Here is an 18074-nt window from a genome sequence, read left to right on the forward strand (position 1 = left end):
TTAATTTTTTTTCGTGTTCTAGAACTCAACTACATATCCTCCACAAGTTAATAACATTTTGTTAATTATAATTCTTATTTTAAAATTAGTATTAAAATCCACTCATTTTTAAACTCAAAATTTTCTATTACTATTTAAAGACATGAATTACTCTCCAAAAAATGTTTCTGAGTTATTTATCATTTAACATCGAGACAGTAGTGAATTTCTTAAACATTAAGAAGACAATGGTTTATTTCACCATAAAGAGATTGAATTTGGCCATTTTCTCCATATTTACTTTTGCTAAAAAATAAAAGAAAAATTAGATGATGAGAAAATTCTTACATGAAAAAGAAAAACAATTAGCGGGCATATTTGAGGAAATCACTTTATTCATAGCTATCATTGTGATAGGAATCTTGTACAATCACAGGCCCATGGCCAAACATAGAATTCAATAATCAAATACTGTTCCTAGACTTGAAATTATTCAAAACAAATTGTTTCAATTTGTCATATAGGAGGTTTAAATCTTCTGTTACTAGTTCTAAGGTAAATAAACCACACGCATTCTCTTCTTCATTAACTAGCTGCAGCCACCAGCAGCAAACCCAACCTGGCCATGAGCAACATCATATACAACCTCCAACGTATGTTGCTGTACGTTTCCAAAAATGCCCACATCGCTCGGGTCACTATTCCCCGCAAACGCCAAACAAACCTGAGATGCTCTAATCGGAAACATAATCCCCGTCACGTCAACGTCTACCTCGACACCTCCATTGAAGAAAAAGCTTATCTTAGGGATAGTAATAGTCTCATGTTCACTAAAATCGTAACACGTGTCAAGAATCGACACCGCCGGTGCCGTCGGATACTTTGACATCAACTGACGGAAAGCTGTTTTCAGGACAGTGTATGCATGCGGTGGCAAGCGTGTAATGACAGTTCCCGAGTCGATAATTGTACCGGGTGTTGAAAAAACTGTCGTGGCAATGGGTAGTTTTTCCCCGCCAACGCTAATGCCAGTCATGTCAAGGCCGTAGAATGATGATCCTTGAAAAGCAGAGGAGAGTGGGGTGAATTTTACAGACTTTTTGATGCCGGGGCCGAAAGTGAGGTGACCAGTTGAGCTGGAGGATGAAGGGAGGCAATATGAGAAGCGTTTCTTGTACTTTGAGGCTGTTTGGTAGACTAATGAGATTTTGTTGCGGCCGAGGCCGAGTAACCCTGCGGCGCCACGGAAGAGGCCTCGGTTGTTTTGGCCGCAGCCGAGGAGGAATTTGGGGAAAACGTCTTTGGATGTTAGGGTTAGGGTTTCTTTGGCGAAGAACCCAACTGAGAATGATGAGTCTCCGTACTGGATGCCATACACACACGTTTTATTTGATGCACATCCCGGAATATTACCTGTTCATGGCAAGAATGACAATATTATAAAAATTTAAATTATTAATTATCAAACTAATTTCATTAACGTGCATGATGATTGCGTGATACTGCAGTTAATTGGTTGTTTTCCTCAATTGTTAGATCTTCTGCTATGACTTTTTTTTTACGAAGCCTGGCAAAAGGGACCCTCATCACAAAAATAACAATCTAAGTATCTAATTGTGGTTTCCTCAAATTTTAGGGATTCACATGTTATTATCTATTGTGCCTACGCTGGTTGAAAATTTTGCTAAAAATTATCAGGCTTTGACTTTGTCAAATAACCAATAATTGATGACAAGATATCACATATCAATGGTTAGGGTTATTTTGTAATATAATTAAGACGCCCAAATTGAAATTGAACTGCGATTGTATTTACCTGTGGCTGATTCGAGCGAACTGCACACTGTTGATGAGCAAGAAACATTTCTGTATGATTTGGAACGTTTGGGGTCAAAAATTTTTTCCTTTTGTTGATAGCAAAATCCCACACAAGGCTTACATTGCGTCCATGTGAGGTCACTTCCTGTATCAAATATGAGAGAGAATTTTCTCTTCGGAGTGCCAATGCCGACGGTAACAATGTAATTGCCGGAACCCACCACGCTCCCGTGTATGGCAGGGAGCGTGGCGGCGCCCTTCTCCTTCATCTTGTCAAGGCGGGCTGACGTCTTGGCTGACAGTTTAGAGTGAATTGAATTTACGCGAGATTGGTCTTGCAAGAGGATCTCCGTATGTGATGGCCATTTTCCTTTTTCTCCATTTGGCTTGAAACATGGACCGTGCCTGTGAACTACTTTCAGAGATGAATCGCTTTCGTTGGCTGAAGCATATACAGAAAAACCATCATTAGGATGCTAATATTGAAAATCATAGTGCAGATCTCATTTTCTTTCTTTCTTTCTTTTTTTTTTTGGAAAAAAAAAAAATCTTAACTTTGTGCGTTACTATATCAACGCACAGCGAATTAAACAACAGTGCATAAATGAAATTCGTATTTTTTTAAAAAATTAACGCACTTATTAAAACTCAATCTAAAAAATTTTGAGTTTATAAATAAAATCCGTATGTAATAACATACATGCTACACATTGGACGGATATACTTATCTTAAGATTTAATTGTAATATGATGTAAAGCACCAACTACAGTAGGGTTATTATGTAAGCGGTATCGGATGAATTATTTTTCCTCTTTATTGTTTAGCTTGTGAAGAACTTTTTTTTTTTTTTTTTTTGGGACAAATGTAGAAACTTTATTAAGAAAGAAAAAGAATTAATTGGAAGGTAAAAACTGCCAAACCGATTAAGAAATAATTTAGGTTGTCCTAATCGCATTGAAAATATTCATAAAATATCGTACCATGCAGCCCAATTTTTTTTTTTTAATTTAAGAAAAAAGACATGCAATACCGACAGAAAAAATGCATGTGATCTTAATTTTATACTTTTAACATAAATTTCTGAAGACGCGTACTTGTCAATTTCTATTCTGATTTTCAAAGCTCGTTACTCGTCTTTTCTGCTTGGCAATCAAACAAGTGAAAATCAATTAAAACAAAAGAAACGTAGCTGTCAAAAGGAGACTATTAGATGAACTTGCTTCCAAACATGTGATTTCGGATAGTACACGACAGCGTTACGTTTACTTTCAATATAATGGAAGAAAAATGATAAATAATTGGTGCTCTCCAATTTCTGTGAATTAATGAGATGGTGGAGTGGAACTTTTTCTTTTTGGCTAAATCTTACAGAACCAATGACCATATAATACAATACTACTACTTAAGTTCCGGTTTCAAAATCATCATGAGCGTATAAACTAATATGCATGCCATATAATTTGATCCAACCGAGGGAAGGACAGAGGATATGAGAGCCTTGCCTGGCTAAATGCCTAGAAAATTAAAAGAGAAGAGAAATATCATTATATTTATTACGAAGAAATCTAAGTCTTTTAAATATGGCTTGATAAACATTATGATAATAGAAACAATAATAGCGAATTAAAGCATATAAAGCATATAATAAGATCTCTTTTCTCCTGCAGGCTTTAATGCAAATTCTAAGCAATATAATCTTTTTTAAAAAAAAATAAAAATAAAACAACAACCTATTAATCAAATTTTCACATTTGTAAAATGAGAACGTTAATTCGCGACTTGAAATTTTCATGCAGATAAATCTAAAAGTACTTATTCCTCGTGCAAAGAGAAAGAGGGTTTTAAGTTAATTGACCTTTTGTGGAAGGCTTGCAAACAGATGATGGAAGAAGAGAGCTGAGTTGAATTGTATGCAAATGCTGAAGCTCGTGCTGGCTTTCTGTAGTTACTCTTGCTTCCAGAGCATAGCAATAGCAAAAGCATTTACAAAAAAGATACGCAAAGAGAAAAATTTTAAGGAAGGCCATGGAACTTTCTTGCGGCCAACCTTTGCTCAATTTGGCTAGCTATTTGATGAACTCACAAGCTCAATCTTGGTTACCGTTTTATAAGCTTTATTGATGATTCCAAATCAATTAAAAAAAAATGCTCAAATAATTCTTTCCATGCTACTTGCTTATTTATTTTTAAAAACTTGTCTATTTTAATACCGAGCTTCATTTTCCTATGCTCAAGCACTATGTTACTATGCGTACGTGGAATTTTGCAAATTAACACATAAACCGATCAATGGCAAAATGATCATAACCTCCCCCGTTGTTTAAATAAAATAATCATCCCCCTCTGTTTTGTTATAAAACTCATCAAAAGGTAAAATATTTGGCATAAAACAGTCAAAGAAACATCAATAAAAATTGAAGGTTAATAGTTTTTTAAACTATTGGGGTATTTTAAAGGGTTTTAAAATTTGGGGGGAGGGATATAATATTTTGACAAATATGTAATAGGGGATTTTAGTTATTTCTCCTGATCAAGGCTATCGTGTCTTTTAAAGAAAACATTTTCATTACTATTTCAATATTCAATAATATTTAACAAGAGATGTGGATTAATATATGTAAAATGTAAGTGACATGAAGTTGAAGAAAACTGCTACTCATTGATTTTGATGATTAAATTTAAGATGAAGAAAATAATTATATGTTGTTTTAGATCGTTAAACTGAGCAAAAATATTTTTCAATGAAAATGGAATGACATGACGTAAATCGTCAACTTCTTAAACCATCCAGCTTCTTGGAAACAGCTGGTATGATATAGAAAGATGGCTTGAAAATGTTGGCTACTTTGTTAATTATTGTATACGTACAGACGTTGACCAGAAGAATAAACATATAACCGATCAAATATTGGAAGGTGAATTGGGAGCTAATTGCGCCCAATATTCCTCAAAAAACATGTTACTTGAGTAGATATTCTTTGAATTCCTTCATGTTAATTACATCCTTGCAGGTTGCAATCAAAATAACTGTTGAGGAGCCAACGTAGGAGCTCAGAAGTCAAAGTTCGTCAGGCAAAATTAGAGGAAATGATTGTGATGAAGGTGCCACAATCATGCCCCTCATTTTAATTTTTTTCTTTTTTCCTCCAAGCTATCTTGTTTTCCGCAGTGACCATCGAACAAAAAATAAAATGTAAGCAAGGAAAATTATTCTGACAAAAGAAATGGTCAGGATATAGGGGTGGATGAGTAGTCTCTTATAATTACTCTTAATTTTATATCTTTTAATATTTATCGGATCAAAGATGATGAGCGGATGAGATTTATCGAAACTAAATATTCAACAATTTAAATAGTCAAGTTTATTTATGTAAAATTTGATAAATTCCCTACAGGTTTCAAAATTGACAAAGTTGTCACATTTTAATCTTGTTTTGTTTCTAGTAATTGACAGCAGAAATTAATGACTCTACATATATATATATAATTATTATATATAAACTTCCAACTTTGTTAGCTTTAAAAGATTGGAACTTGTTTCCTTGATTCAAAGAATTGAGTCTAGATGGCTTAATTTGTACACGTATAATGCTTTGCAAGGTGGGAAGCACTAATTTACAGTTAATGACATGATGCTATGTTATGATTGTGGAACTGTCCGCAATCCGTTGACTAGGATTACGTTGAATTATGGCATGTCATACCGTCTTGTCTGAGCCTGTTATTCATGTGACTACTCTCCTCGTCAAAGCTGAACAAATTGCTAAGTTTATTTCAAACACGCGCGTGATTAATTAATTCTTTCAATAATATTAAACTATTGCGAATGAGAGAGATAGCAATCATAGAATCACTTTAATCTACAGCGTCAAATTAACCAATATCAGAAGCAATTTCAACAGCGAGGATATATATAAACAATTGATTCAAAGTCATCATTGCTTGTGACAAACGAGATCTTATACAATCACAGGCCTATGGCCATACATACAATTATTTGATTGGATTGAATACTATTCATCTACATCTTGCAGCAGCAGTAAATTTAACTCCCATTTTTGATACAGACACTAATTATCATTTCCCTTTTTGTCTCCCATAGAAGTTCTTAATCTTCCAATATTATTCTTAAATGCTTGCATTAAGCTCGCTCACCTAATTAAATAGACTAGCTAGCTGCAGCCACCAGCAGCAAACCCAACTTTCCCTCCGGCAACATCATAAACAACCTCCAAGGTATGTTGCTGCGTATTTCCGAAAATGCTCACATCTGTCGGATCACTATTCCCCGCAAACGCCAAACAAACCTGAGATATATTACTCGCGTACATAATCCCTGTCTTATCAACACTCACCTCCACACCTCCACTGAAGAACAAGCTTATCTGAGGGAGAGTGACAGTACTATACTTACTAAAATCATAACATGTGTCAAGAAGCGACAGCGCGGGCGCAGTCGGATACTTGGACATAAACTGACGGAATGCTGTCCGCAGAGGGGTGTATGCATCCGGAGGCAGACGTGTGATGACAGTTCCGGAGTCTATAATTGTACCGGCTGTAGTGAAAACTGACGCGGCAATGGATAGTTTTTGGCCGCCAACGCTGATTCCAATCATTTCAAGGCCGTAGAATGATGATCCTCCAGAAATTGAGGAGAGTGGGGTGAACTGAACGGACTTTGATGCGCCGGGGCCGAAAGTGAGGTGACCGGTTGAGCTGGCGGACGAAGGGAGGCAATATGAGAAGAGTTTCTTGTATTTTGTGGCTGTTTGGGAAACTAGTGAGATTGGGTCACGGCCGAGACCCATTAAACCGGCAGCGCCGCCGAAGAGCCCGCGGTTGTTTTGGCCGCAGCCGAAGAGGAAGTTAGGGAAAACGTCCCTGGGTGTCAGGGTTAGGGTTTCTTTCCCGAAGAAGCCAATGGAGAATGATGAGTCTCCGTATTGAATCCCATAGAGGCATGTGGATGATGCACAAGCTGGTGAGTTACCTGCATGTACAAATTTTAATTATTATTTTAAAAGGGATAGTAAAAAATTGATAGATCTTTTTAATGAAATTTGACTGTAGGGACATGCACGAAAATATAACGAACTACGTTTTTAACCTTAATTTTATCATAAATTAGGGGTGCAAATGATATTTCTTCTTTTTGGTTAATGTTCATTTAAAAAAGAAAAAAAATAAATGAAGTCTTAATATATGTATATTTTAATCCTTACCACTTCGGAATCAGAATACAATGCGTTTTAAAAATTACTAATAAACTAAGCCCCTGGGGAAAAAATTAAAAAACTTTAAAAAAAATTTTCAAGCTCATATATATTGGACCGATCGATGGCGTGCATATTCTCTTCAATCCAACTCTGGCCAAGAACCACAAATTGATAAAATCCAGCTCATTTATATAGTAATAACAAGGGACAAGGACATCGATTCTTGATTATTTTATATACCTTAGGTAGTTCATTAATTAGTCATTGTATTGAATTACCTGTGGCTGATTGGAGCGAAGTGCAGATTGTCGACGAGCAAGACACGTTGCTATATGATTGGGACACGGTGGGGTCAAATTTTGGCTCCTTTTGTTCATAGCAGTATTTGACGCAAGGCTCACATTGAGTCCATGTGAGGTCACTTCCGGTGTCAAAAATGAGGGATAAATCTTTCTTGGGGGTACCAATACCCACCGTGACAATGTAATTGCCGGCACCCACGACGCTACCGTCCTTGGCGGGGAGCGTGGCGTCGTCCGACTGCCTGATCTCATCAAGGCTGCCTGAGTTCTTAGAGAGTCTTGAGTGGATTGATTTAACTCTAGACTGGTCTTGCCGAAGGATCTCTGCATGTGATACTGATGGTGATGGAGACGCTGCTTTTTCTCCATTACTATAAGGCTTGAAACATGGACCGTGCTTGTGCACGACTTTCAACGATGATTTCTTCGCATTGCCTGCACAAGCATACAAAATCATATAATTATTAATTAATGGATACAAATACATGCAATTGAAAATTATTAAGTACGAACATATCATAAATATTCGTAAAAAAAAAAAAAAAAAAAAAAAAAAGAGTCTAAGTGGTAAATTTTGTTTTCATAAACAATGTGAATTTTTAATATATAGGTTAAATTTATTTCTAAATATGCGAAAGTATGATTATAAATGAAAAAAAAATATTATACTTAACTATGATAAGTGTAGCGCACCAGATCCGAAGTAGGGTTCTATATATGGGATTTATTTAGCTTGTGAAGAAAGATAATATATATATATATTCTTTTTTTCACCGTCTCTTAGCAATCAAGAAGTTACTAGTTAGTTTATTAAGAGGAAATTTTAGAAATAAAATAATTGGTGGGATCTAGTGCTTATTGTGAATCGTTTTATTCGCATTTTCACATCTTAATTAATTTGCAAGTTGAAAACCTTCCTCGGCTGTCGGCTCTTAATTAGCCGTGTTGAAATGAGTCGTTGAAAAAAAAAAAAAAAAAAAAAAAAGGTCCATTCAAAAAGAGCTGTCAAGGATACTTTTTGTAGAACTTGCTTAACCAAGCATGTGATTTCAATAGCTCACGACAACATAGTCTTTATCACTTTCAGTATAAAAAACAAAATCAAAGATATAATTGAAACACCCAATTGTTCCTGTGACTGAGCTGGTTAATGTCAAAATAATTATAAGTGTAAAAACGAAAATGGCAATATCAGTATGGCTGCTACCACCTATCGATCTATAGTCAATTTTTTTCTAACTGCTGCAAGTTGAAGGGTTGAAAAACAAATTAATAATGAAACCCCCCTGCAAAGGGAAACAAATAAATTGAAACTGCCAAAGGGAGGATACAAGAGACTTGTCCCGAAAAAGAGATTAAAACATTAGATATCATGAAAAATTAAAATTGTCACACTAGTGAACCCTATTGTGAAGATAATATATTTTTGGTCCGGGATTTTAAAGTGCAGGAAAAGTCTGAGAAAACGTTAAAAATATAGGGGTTAAGAGGCTAAAAACTTAAAGTACTTAATTTATTCATTTTTTTGGACTTTTCGCACTTTAAAATTCCAGATTTGAATATTTTTATATATATAAAGGGAAAATGGAGTTATATTAAATATAAACAATAATTATTTCAAATAGAGAACAATAATAACAAAGGATATAAAAGATCTTCTCTTTAATTTAAACACGAATTTTGAATAATATAACGTTGTTTCGTGGTTAAAAAAAAAAATACAATGAAACGGCATGTAGTATAATTGCTCGAATTCACATTTTTAAAAATAAAACATCTGCAATTGAGAACTTTCATATGGATAATAAAGAAAATATATAAAATTACTCATAGAACAAAAAGAAAGAGCATTTAAAGTAATTGACCTTTTGTGGAAGGATTGCAAACAGATGATGGAAGAAGAGAGCTGAGTTGAATTGTATGCATATGTTGAAGCTCATGTTGGCTTTCTGCGGCGACTCTTTCTTCGAAAGCATAGCAAAGGCTTAGTGAGAGAAGATAAGCAGAGAGAATAAATTTAAGTGAACCCATGACTCTTTACAACTCACAAGCTCAATATTGGTTAGCTTTTTATAAGCTAATATTCTTAATACCAGTTAGATTATTAATTCTTTCATGTTATGACCTATTAATTGATTTTAACAAATTTGTCTATTTCAAAATAGGTTTCGGTTCTGTATGCTGGACCCTATATTATTGAGTGGAGAATTTGGTAATCGACAATTGACACATAAACCGATCGAGGGTCATCTGGTCATCTACTGAAATATTAATTTCTTCACATTATTTTATTTCCCCCTTAGGACCTAACTTTTCTAAATTAGCCCTAACTCTTGACTAATAATTCCACTAATCATTGCACTTTTTGTTGCTATCCTTTTCCTACTTTCAATCAATTGATCATTTATTTTCAACACTCTTTATTTAGATATAACAATATACAGGAACCAAAACATTAATAAAGCCAATAGTACAGTCTCTTTTTCTGCTAGAATACCACATGTAACAAGAAATTGAGTCCTCTTTGTTCTACGATTGGGATCATAATTATAATCCAAAATTAAACAGTAATTTATAAGTTTACCGTTAAATGTTAATTGCAATTAATCTTTCACATGCAGCATTTGAGATCTTATATTTCCTCAATTCTCATAGATTGTGACACAGCGACACAGGGCATCTTGCATAGAAGAGATCTTAGTGGATTCAGAATCAATAAAAATTTTCTAGTCTAATGCTGGTTCTTTTGTTTAAAAAAAAAAAATGTTTCATTACAACTTTTACCTCAAAATGGATAAGAAATCTCATTACGAAGGAACAAAGTTGACTGTATTACTAATTGGGTAATTAAAATTTCTCAGAATAAAGGGAACTAACTAATTAAATTGATCGGTATAAGCTAGAGATGAAATCGAATCTCAATATGTCAAATTAGTAATGGAATTGCGTGATGTAATTGAGGAGAAACTTTATAAAATACCTTCTCCAGATCCATTTGTTACCTACAAAAATAATTAGGGTTTTGATCATAAGTTTCATTTTCTGCTTTTGGTTTTTGTCAAATTTAAACTCAGATGCATTATCCGCCCATTAAAATAATCTCATACATATATATAGAGAAAGAGAGATAAATATCGCGACCAGACGAAGTTGGTAATAACGAAAACTCATTGGTTAAGCGACCAATAACATAATTGTAGACATATAATTAAACTGAACTAATAATTGAGTCCACGTAAGAGCTCACACAAAGCTTAAATTATTGGACATGAAAGTGCTATTTAACCAAATCTTAAAATAATATAGAAAAGAATATGATTTCCCCAACACTCAATCCCACGAGACCTTCATATATAAAATTCAATTATCAAGTCCTCCATCTTCTACGTGGAAGATGATGAACTTGGTATGAATCCTTAGGGTTTGTACATCATTGTCACCAGCTGGCCTATCAAAAAAAGCAAACAGGAAAAAAAAAAATGATGGGTCTCAAATGAGCACTTGCTCGTAGTTCGCATCATGAGTGGAATCTTGTTAAAATGTGTGGGGCATTTTGATTATATTTTTAAGTGTAGAAGATAGCTGGAATCTCACTCAGAAAGTGAAATGGATTGTGAAGAATCTTGCGATGATGAGGGTGTGTTTGTTTGTGTAGGCCAGCCAGTGGCCAGTGCCTTCAAGCGAGTGGTGGAAGAAAGACGCAATCTCCTCCCCTCCCCACCCCCCCTCCCCCCAAGTGTGAAGTGAGATGCCAATTACTGACCTATTCATGACGCAATCTTTTCGGAAAAAATGGGATAAATCTGTGGTGCAACTGTGGTACCGTGCCACAGTTGCACCCAACCGTTGGATTTCCACTTATTCAAGTGAACCCCACTCATTTAAGTGGATCCAACGGCTGGTGCAATTGTGACACGGTGCCACAGTTGCACTGTAGCCTGACCCAAAAAATGATACCTCATATTTTTAAAATTTATTTTGATGTGCAAGTAGCTAACAGACTCTTAATTTTTCAAAATGGAGCCAAATATGTCCAGATACAAATGCTGTGACACTTGCTAGTGCAGACAAGATAAAGAAACAAATAGGAAAGTGGCACGAAAGAGGTAGCGAAGAAAAACTTCGGTGTGAATTCAAATCACCTTTGCAAGTTGTTCCAGAAACCATTCAAATCATTGTATTTGGGGCAAATACAATGACAAAAAAAAGAAACAATGCATGTGTCATGGAGCAATTTGTGTACTGACTCAAATCAACAAAAAAGTTGGTGCAAGATAATGTGTACTTTGACAACCGGGGTTGGGTTAAACAGCGAAAACAAAGACCAAGAGTCAAATGATTGGATGATGAAATTACAAAGGAAATGGGAACAAATTAAGTCCTTTTCTCAAAGTGGGTGAGTGAGACATTTGCTTAATCTTTCATCATGGCAGCCTGCAATTTAAATATTCTGTCGTGATTGCCGATTGGCCATTGTTATTCTTTCGACACGCTGAAGTCCACAAACTTTCTGGATATTTTTCTTTGTATTCACATACTTTCGGGTTCAGGCCGTCGCGTGTTCCGTTAAAAAACCTGTGGATTCATCGGTAGATACGCACTCAAATAATGGCACTTGGAGATTGTTGTTCGTATTTGTTGTATTATTTAGCAAATTTGTATCCTTCCAAGAAAAGAGACGTGACTACTCAGAGAGTATATTATAGAATTTTTTTTATACAAGTTGAATCAATGTTCCTTCCCGTGCGCACGTCATGTATACACATACATAAATAAATACCACCACGCTCCACGCACCACTTCATATAAGATGCATTTTGCAAAAGCATTGCCTGTATTATATGGTGCACCCTTGTTCATCTGACGGACGTCGAATCCTCAACATTTTTAACAAATTTACAAAACTGACCAAGATATTTAGTCCATTTTACAAAAGTGTCCCAGCTTAATGGACATGCTAACAGAAAAGGGCCATTCCGATCTCCATCAACATCTCAATTCAGTCCAGTAGACAAAGAAATGGATAATCAGGATGTAAAAATTGAAAAATAATAATAGTAATTGACATCTAAAAGTACTATAAATTTTACTGATACGCTTGTCATAACTATCACAAAATTCATCAAGAAATTAATGAAAAGGAGAAAAATGGGAACAAACACAAAAGTCACTCCTAACAAATGAACAGGTTGGTTTTTAGTAGACAAAAGCGGAAAACTTGTCCAGAAGATCCTTGGTTGTCTCGAGAGATCTGTACTGCAAGTTGTTTGATCTGAAGAGAGGGCTTTAACTTAAAAAAGCTAAAAAAAATGCTTTATGATGTCACTCCTCAACCTCCTCTGTAACATCAAGCACCTCCTCTACTTCTACCTCTTTTGCTTCGTACTCTTCTTCCTCATCACTGGCTTCTCCGTCCCTCAACATCTGCCTCTCCATTTTTTCTTCCTCGTGCAATCTCTTCCACTCACTGATCTTCTTCTCCCATTCATTCTTCAATGACCTCCGCTTCTCACGCTCTTGTTCACTCAATTGCATTGACACATCCTGGTCTTCTGCCTCGTACTTCTTGCTATATTTCTTCAAGTTCTTTGCAATTTCTTCCTCTTTTTCAGGAGTCAAGAAAGATGGTGGCCTTGGTCGCCACAGAAACTGTAGACAAGGATTAAAAAAGTTCAAATCATAGAAAGATTAACATTCCTAGGGTTAAAATTTGCATACCACACGGAAAATAGTATCAAACAACTGATAATTCCAACTCAAAATTCATTAAGGAAAACAATACTTAAGATCTATGCCACCTATCACACAATTTTACAGTCTTATACAAGGAAATCGAAATACATTAAATAAAATTTGATAGAAATCATTACTTTCCCACATTGCAAATTGTGAATTGGTACCTGGAAAAAGTGATCCTTCAGAGTTCGGTAGAGCAGCTTCCCATTGAAGGACCATATGTTGAAACCATTTTCCATCTCATGAACTGAAGTCACAGCAGTCGCAACATACCTATAAATACAAAACGTACAATTATAACAAAATAACTAGTAAAAAGAATGATGTAAAGCTTTCAAACTAAGCTAGAAGGAAACACGTTCTCCAAACATTACAGACAAAGTAATAATTAAATACATCATTATCCAAAATACCTTCCAGTAGGATCCCATTCTACATCTGTAGCCATAAAGTGCTCTGCTGTTGCCATGGTTTCAAGCTCGTCAACATTGTAAAATTCCAACTGACCATTGAAACCTTTGAGCCCCGCAAGTACTATGAAACGGCCAGATGGTGACCAGAAAAGAGCATTTGCCTGCTTGCCCTTGAGAGTAGTGAGCTTTGATACCCGGCCGGCGTGTTGAGCAGTTCGCATTGAGTAAAAACTAATATCAGGCCTTGGACTGTCGCCGTGGATAACAGCAAACCTATGGCCCTTCGGCTCCCAAGCAAAGGCAATGATCTTGTCATTTTTGTTGTCAAGCTCCAAAACCTCAATTGGAATGTCCCTTTCTTTAATTCGGAACAGCTCAAAGCCGGTGTACGTGCTTTTTTTTGTTTTTGTATAGCGATCGACTTTAACAGCTAGATAGTCTCCACTGCTTTGCCAGTACATCTTACAATCACTAACACTGAAAAGATTTTTCTGCCTCAACTCCTCTTTACTAGGAATTTGAACAAGACTCACCTAAGAAAGAGATGAATCAAGAACATCAGAACAGTGCACACAAAACAAAAGCCGACTGCATATCAGAACAAGGACTCACCCTAGCAGGCTGGTTCCCACCACCAAGCTCAGGAACAAAAAGTGAAATGATAGGATCAGTTGGTGACCAACTGAAGTCCATAACATTCTCGACCTTCAAGGATTTCTTGTCAATAAGGGTAAAGGACTCAGTTTCATAGACCGAGATCATATTTTTCCCAAGTTTGGCAAAGTACTTATCTTTTCCGCCTCCCCATCTGGAAAATATACCAATTAGTACAACAATTACATTTGGGACACACAGAGAAAACTCAGCCCCAAGTAGAGTGATGGAAAGAATAATCACCTGAAAACAGGCCAAGATACTCCTGCAACACCCCCAGTTCCTCCAACTGCAAACTCATCAGCACTTCCTTTAAAATCTCTCATCACTTTTCCCGTTCTCACATCAAAGATATTTATCACAACCCTCTAAACATTAAATTAAATCTATATCAGCAATGGCTCAGAAGCAACAGTAAAATATTCAGAGAACTCAAAAAAGAAACCCCCCCCCCCCCCCAAAAAAAAAAAAAAAACTCACATTTGCATCACGTGGATTGCTTGGTTCATGGCTGCTATATGTCACCAAATATTTCTCACCAGGGGAAAAATCAATGAGTTTAACCTGTTTACACCAGCAAAGGTCAAAAGATCAAGAAACAAAATAAAAGGCTGTTTAAAATATCAAACAAAAACCAAAATTAACCTGCGGATGAGCATAACGCATTAGGCGATTGAAAGTATTAGCACCGCCCCAAACAGCAGCACCTTGTCTGTGGACTGTTGCCAGGTAAGTCCCCAATGGAGACCACTGCACAAAACTTTCAGTCCAGTACTGTAAAGGAAATGAAAAATAGTCATGCATTGTTCACAAATAAAAATCAAAATTCGGACACAAGTGGTCAAGAGCTCACATGTACATCTATCCCACTAATATATACAAGTAAAAATAAGGACAATTATCAATTAAGATTTGCTTTCTACTCACACTGCGCTTGTAAACAGGCTCAGGCTTCAAGTGCCTTGCATCATTCCACAAAACCTCAGTATCTGTGCCAGACCGAATCACAAACTGATCTCGGGCTTTTTCATCGGTAAGCCACTTTTGGAGATTTTCCTAGAATTATGTACAAGTAGAAAATATCAGGAACTCAAGAAAGCCAACCAGGAAAGGTTTTCACTAAGTATGTAAAGGAAAAATAACATAAAACAACAAGATGGGTGCCACATAAGTACTAATGAATTATAAAAAATCTCCAGAACTTAAAGCTCAAAAGTTCACAAGTCACACTAATAATGTAGCAATACATACGGGTGCCAGTAAAGGAAAACACACAAATCACATTTCAGACTAAAAAAGCAAGTATCAGGAATGACTGCAAAATTATTCCTGTGAAGGCAAGAGGAAGGCAAGGTCGTTGACTAGAGAACAAAAGGTAAATGCTAAAATCCCCATAAATCCAGCTAGAAAATCCTCTCACATTCGTGAGAAAAATAAATAACTGTATATCGCAAGCACCACATACTACTATGTCCCTACTTGTAAAAGAAAATAGCAAACAAAAATACAATACCATTATAGAAAAGGGAAAAAAAATGTTCAAATAGTTACCCCAGGTGTATACGGCTTATGTTCTGGAGGTGCCCATTCATCTGGAACTTTCATAAACTTATCAAAGTCATCAAACATGTTCACAGCAAATATATGTGCTCTGTCCAACTTGTAGCCATTTGTTTTCTCCTTAGCAAGCTCAGCTTCCTATATCAGAAAACAACCATCAGGTTTTCACGCATCAAGATCCACAGCTTATGTGTTAAATTCTTGTAAAATACTGAAAATAACAGCTAGCATACAGATAATTCGAGGTTAACATCCAATTACCAAGGAAAAAAAATCAATTCAAATAAAAGCAGCATTGGTGGTTTATGGACCATTCTATTCCTCCATTAGAAAATAGACATGCAAGGATTAGAAAAGTAGGCAAACAAAGAATAAAGCAACTAAAACAATCGTCCAGAGTATTACCAACGTACAAATTAACCCACCCCCAACCCCCCCCCCCCAAAAAAAAAAAAAATCTAGCATATGCAGTATATTCGAATCCTGTTAACATGACAGATTCTCCTAAAATAGATAGATGCTTCTCAGTCAATGTTAACAATAGACCTTCAATAATGTAAAAATAAGATTCCCAAACATTGTAAAACCAGCTTCAACCCAAAAGAGAGAGAGAGAGAGTCTAAAATACACGATAAATTGTACAAAAAACCATATAAGCCAGCAGTCGTAAACAAACTTTACTTCACAGCAATGAAACAAGGAGAATGTTAGCATGCAAATGAAACAATTATAAGTACCTGGGGAGTATTATATTCAATGAAGCAGTAACCCAAAGACTTCTGGGTCTCAGGATCAACAGGCATCCAAAGGCCATCCTCTTTAATAACACCTATCTGACTATAAATTTTTCGAATAACACCTTCAAGCTTCTCGAACTTTTCTTTAGGAACAACGGGGAGATTATCAACAACGATAATGTTCCCAAACCCGGACTCAACCTCCTGGTCATCGTCTTCATACACATCCTCATCATCACTACTCACAACAACAACCAAAAATTAAAAAAATAATAATAAAAAGAAGATTCACTCAAATTAGACCCCATCCCCGCCAAAACGACGCCGTATTTACATTGTCCTACAAGTAAAACAAAGTTGCAATTAATTAAATAGTACCTAATGATGCCCAAATCTTCACCAGGCGGGAGTTGGATCGAGTCGAGATCGACTTGCAAGAGATCGATGCCGAGGCGATTCGCCGTTGCATCAATTTCGTTCATTATCAAGACGTCACCCATGATTGCTGCTGCTTTGCCTTTTTGTTTTCAGCCAGTGATTCTCTCAAATTCGGGCTCTGGATTCCGACTTTAGCCAGAGCGAAGAACTGAGAGAGAGTGCGTTTCTTCTAGCTTCTACTTTCTAGGGTTTTTGCTCTCAAGACCCGAGGCAGGAGAATTAGATGAGGCTCTATTTAACTGATTTGGGCTGGGCCTTTTACATATCCTGTCTGGTTGGCCGTATTGCTTTCTAAGTAGCTTGGTACTTATTTAACATATAAAATTACGGCTGGTAAAATTTGACACGATTTGATTACTCAATACGAATACGATATAAATAAATGAATATGAATCATTAAATTTAATACGATTATTAAATGAGTCGGGTTTGGATCGACATGATTTTTTTCGTGTCGGGTTAGAGTTAAAATTCTTGACCTATTTACCCGATCAATGACCCGATTATATTTTCTATTTTAAAATAATTTACAAGTTCTTACTATTAAAACTCAAATATTAGACATAATTTTCTCTTTTATTTTTATTCTTTAAAAGGATGAATAGAAACATAGTGTTTTATTTATAAAATTTTAAGGACATTTAGAGATTCAATAGTGTAAATGCATAAAATATTGGTAGACATATATATTTTATAATATTGATATATAATACTATTTACATATATATAATTAAAACCTCAATAGTGTAAATGTGTAATATTTTAGTAGATATGTATATTTTTAATATCAATAAATTATGTATGTATGTATGTACGTACGTATGTATGACAGTATGTAAATATTTGATGTAACTTTTGTTTAATATATAGATATTAAGAGTTATTGGGTAATCCGATTATTTTTCTATGTCAGGTTTAGGTCTCAATATTTTGACACGATTATTAAATGGATCGGGTTTGGGTCAAGTTAAATTTAACACGATCCGAAGCTGACAAGACACGAACACGACCCGATGACCCGTTTTGCCAGCTATATCTAAAACTCCCCTGATTTGTCATGTTTTATGAACTAAGAAACAAGCTTATCATACTTTATCACAGAGGTCCCCCTGTTGAATTCTAATTATTTTATAATTTTATAGTGTTTATTATTACTACTTTATGGTATAGTATTCAAATTACTATAAGAAATCCCAGATTGTTTTGTTAGAACTCAA

General features: G+C 35.5%; 3 protein-coding genes across 3 annotated transcripts; all 3 read right to left on the bottom strand.

Annotated features, from left to right (window-relative positions):
- Nucleotides 1-366: 366 nt before the first annotated feature.
- On the bottom strand, nt 367-3856 carry LOC102627286 (aspartyl protease family protein At5g10770-like). The gene is made up of 3 exons (XM_025101416.2): nt 3654-3856; nt 1796-2239; nt 367-1392 (listed from the first exon to the last, which is right to left on the bottom strand). The coding sequence occupies exons 1-3, from the start codon at nt 3823-3825 to the stop codon at nt 569-571; spliced, it is 1440 nt and encodes a 479-aa protein (XP_024957184.1). The 5' UTR covers nt 3826-3856; the 3' UTR covers nt 367-568.
- Nucleotides 3857-5708: 1852 nt separating this feature from the next.
- On the bottom strand, nt 5709-9402 carry LOC102613981 (aspartyl protease family protein At5g10770). The gene is made up of 3 exons (XM_006483448.4): nt 9185-9402; nt 7296-7754; nt 5709-6791 (listed from the first exon to the last, which is right to left on the bottom strand). The coding sequence occupies exons 1-3, from the start codon at nt 9348-9350 to the stop codon at nt 5971-5973; spliced, it is 1446 nt and encodes a 481-aa protein (XP_006483511.1). The 5' UTR covers nt 9351-9402; the 3' UTR covers nt 5709-5970.
- A 2978-nt stretch (nt 9403-12380) lies between these two features.
- LOC102614274 (eukaryotic translation initiation factor 3 subunit B) lies at nt 12381-17081 on the bottom strand. Its single transcript, XM_006483449.4, has 11 exons — nt 16798-17081; nt 16420-16657; nt 15674-15820; nt 15050-15178; nt 14768-14896; nt 14603-14686; nt 14366-14490; nt 14081-14276; nt 13469-14001; nt 13220-13328; nt 12381-12968 (listed from the first exon to the last, which is right to left on the bottom strand). Exons 1-11 carry the CDS (start codon nt 16917-16919, stop codon nt 12642-12644), a joined length of 2139 nt encoding a protein of 712 aa, XP_006483512.1. The 5' UTR covers nt 16920-17081; the 3' UTR covers nt 12381-12641.
- Between the last annotated feature and the right edge of the window lie 993 nt (nt 17082-18074).

Source organism: Citrus sinensis, chromosome 1 (genome assembly GCF_022201045.2).
Source record: "Citrus sinensis cultivar Valencia sweet orange chromosome 1, DVS_A1.0, whole genome shotgun sequence".
NCBI classification, from domain to species: Eukaryota; Viridiplantae; Streptophyta; class Magnoliopsida; order Sapindales; family Rutaceae; genus Citrus; species Citrus sinensis.

Excerpts from the sequence above, each read along its gene's own strand:
- LOC102627286 (XM_025101416.2), bottom strand. The coding sequence starts at position 3,825 with ATGGCCTTCCTTAAAATTTTTCTCTTTGCGTATCTTTTTTGTAAATGC. Across the intron at positions 2,240-3,653 it reads TTGCAAGCCTTCCACAAAAG|CCAACGAAAGCGATTCATCT; the intron begins GTCAATTAACTT and ends TATATGCTTCAG. Across the intron at positions 1,393-1,795 it reads TTCGCTCGAATCAGCCACAG|GTAATATTCCGGGATGTGCA; the intron begins GTAAATACAATC and ends TGCCATGAACAG.
- LOC102613981 (XM_006483448.4), bottom strand. The coding sequence starts at position 9,350 with ATGGGTTCACTTAAATTTATTCTCTCTGCTTATCTTCTCTCACTAAGC. Across the intron at positions 7,755-9,184 it reads TTGCAATCCTTCCACAAAAG|GCAATGCGAAGAAATCATCG; the intron begins GTCAATTACTTT and ends ATGCTTGTGCAG. Across the intron at positions 6,792-7,295 it reads TTCGCTCCAATCAGCCACAG|GTAACTCACCAGCTTGTGCA; the intron begins GTAATTCAATAC and ends TTGTACATGCAG.
- LOC102614274 (XM_006483449.4), bottom strand. The coding sequence starts at position 16,919 with ATGGGTGACGTCTTGATAATGAACGAAATTGATGCAACGGCGAATCGC. Across the intron at positions 14,277-14,365 it reads GTATCTTGGCCTGTTTTCAG|ATGGGGAGGCGGAAAAGATA; the intron begins GTGATTATTCTT and ends TATATTTTCCAG. Across the intron at positions 12,969-13,219 it reads TGAAGGATCACTTTTTCCAG|TTTCTGTGGCGACCAAGGCC; the intron begins GTACCAATTCAC and ends CCTTGTCTACAG.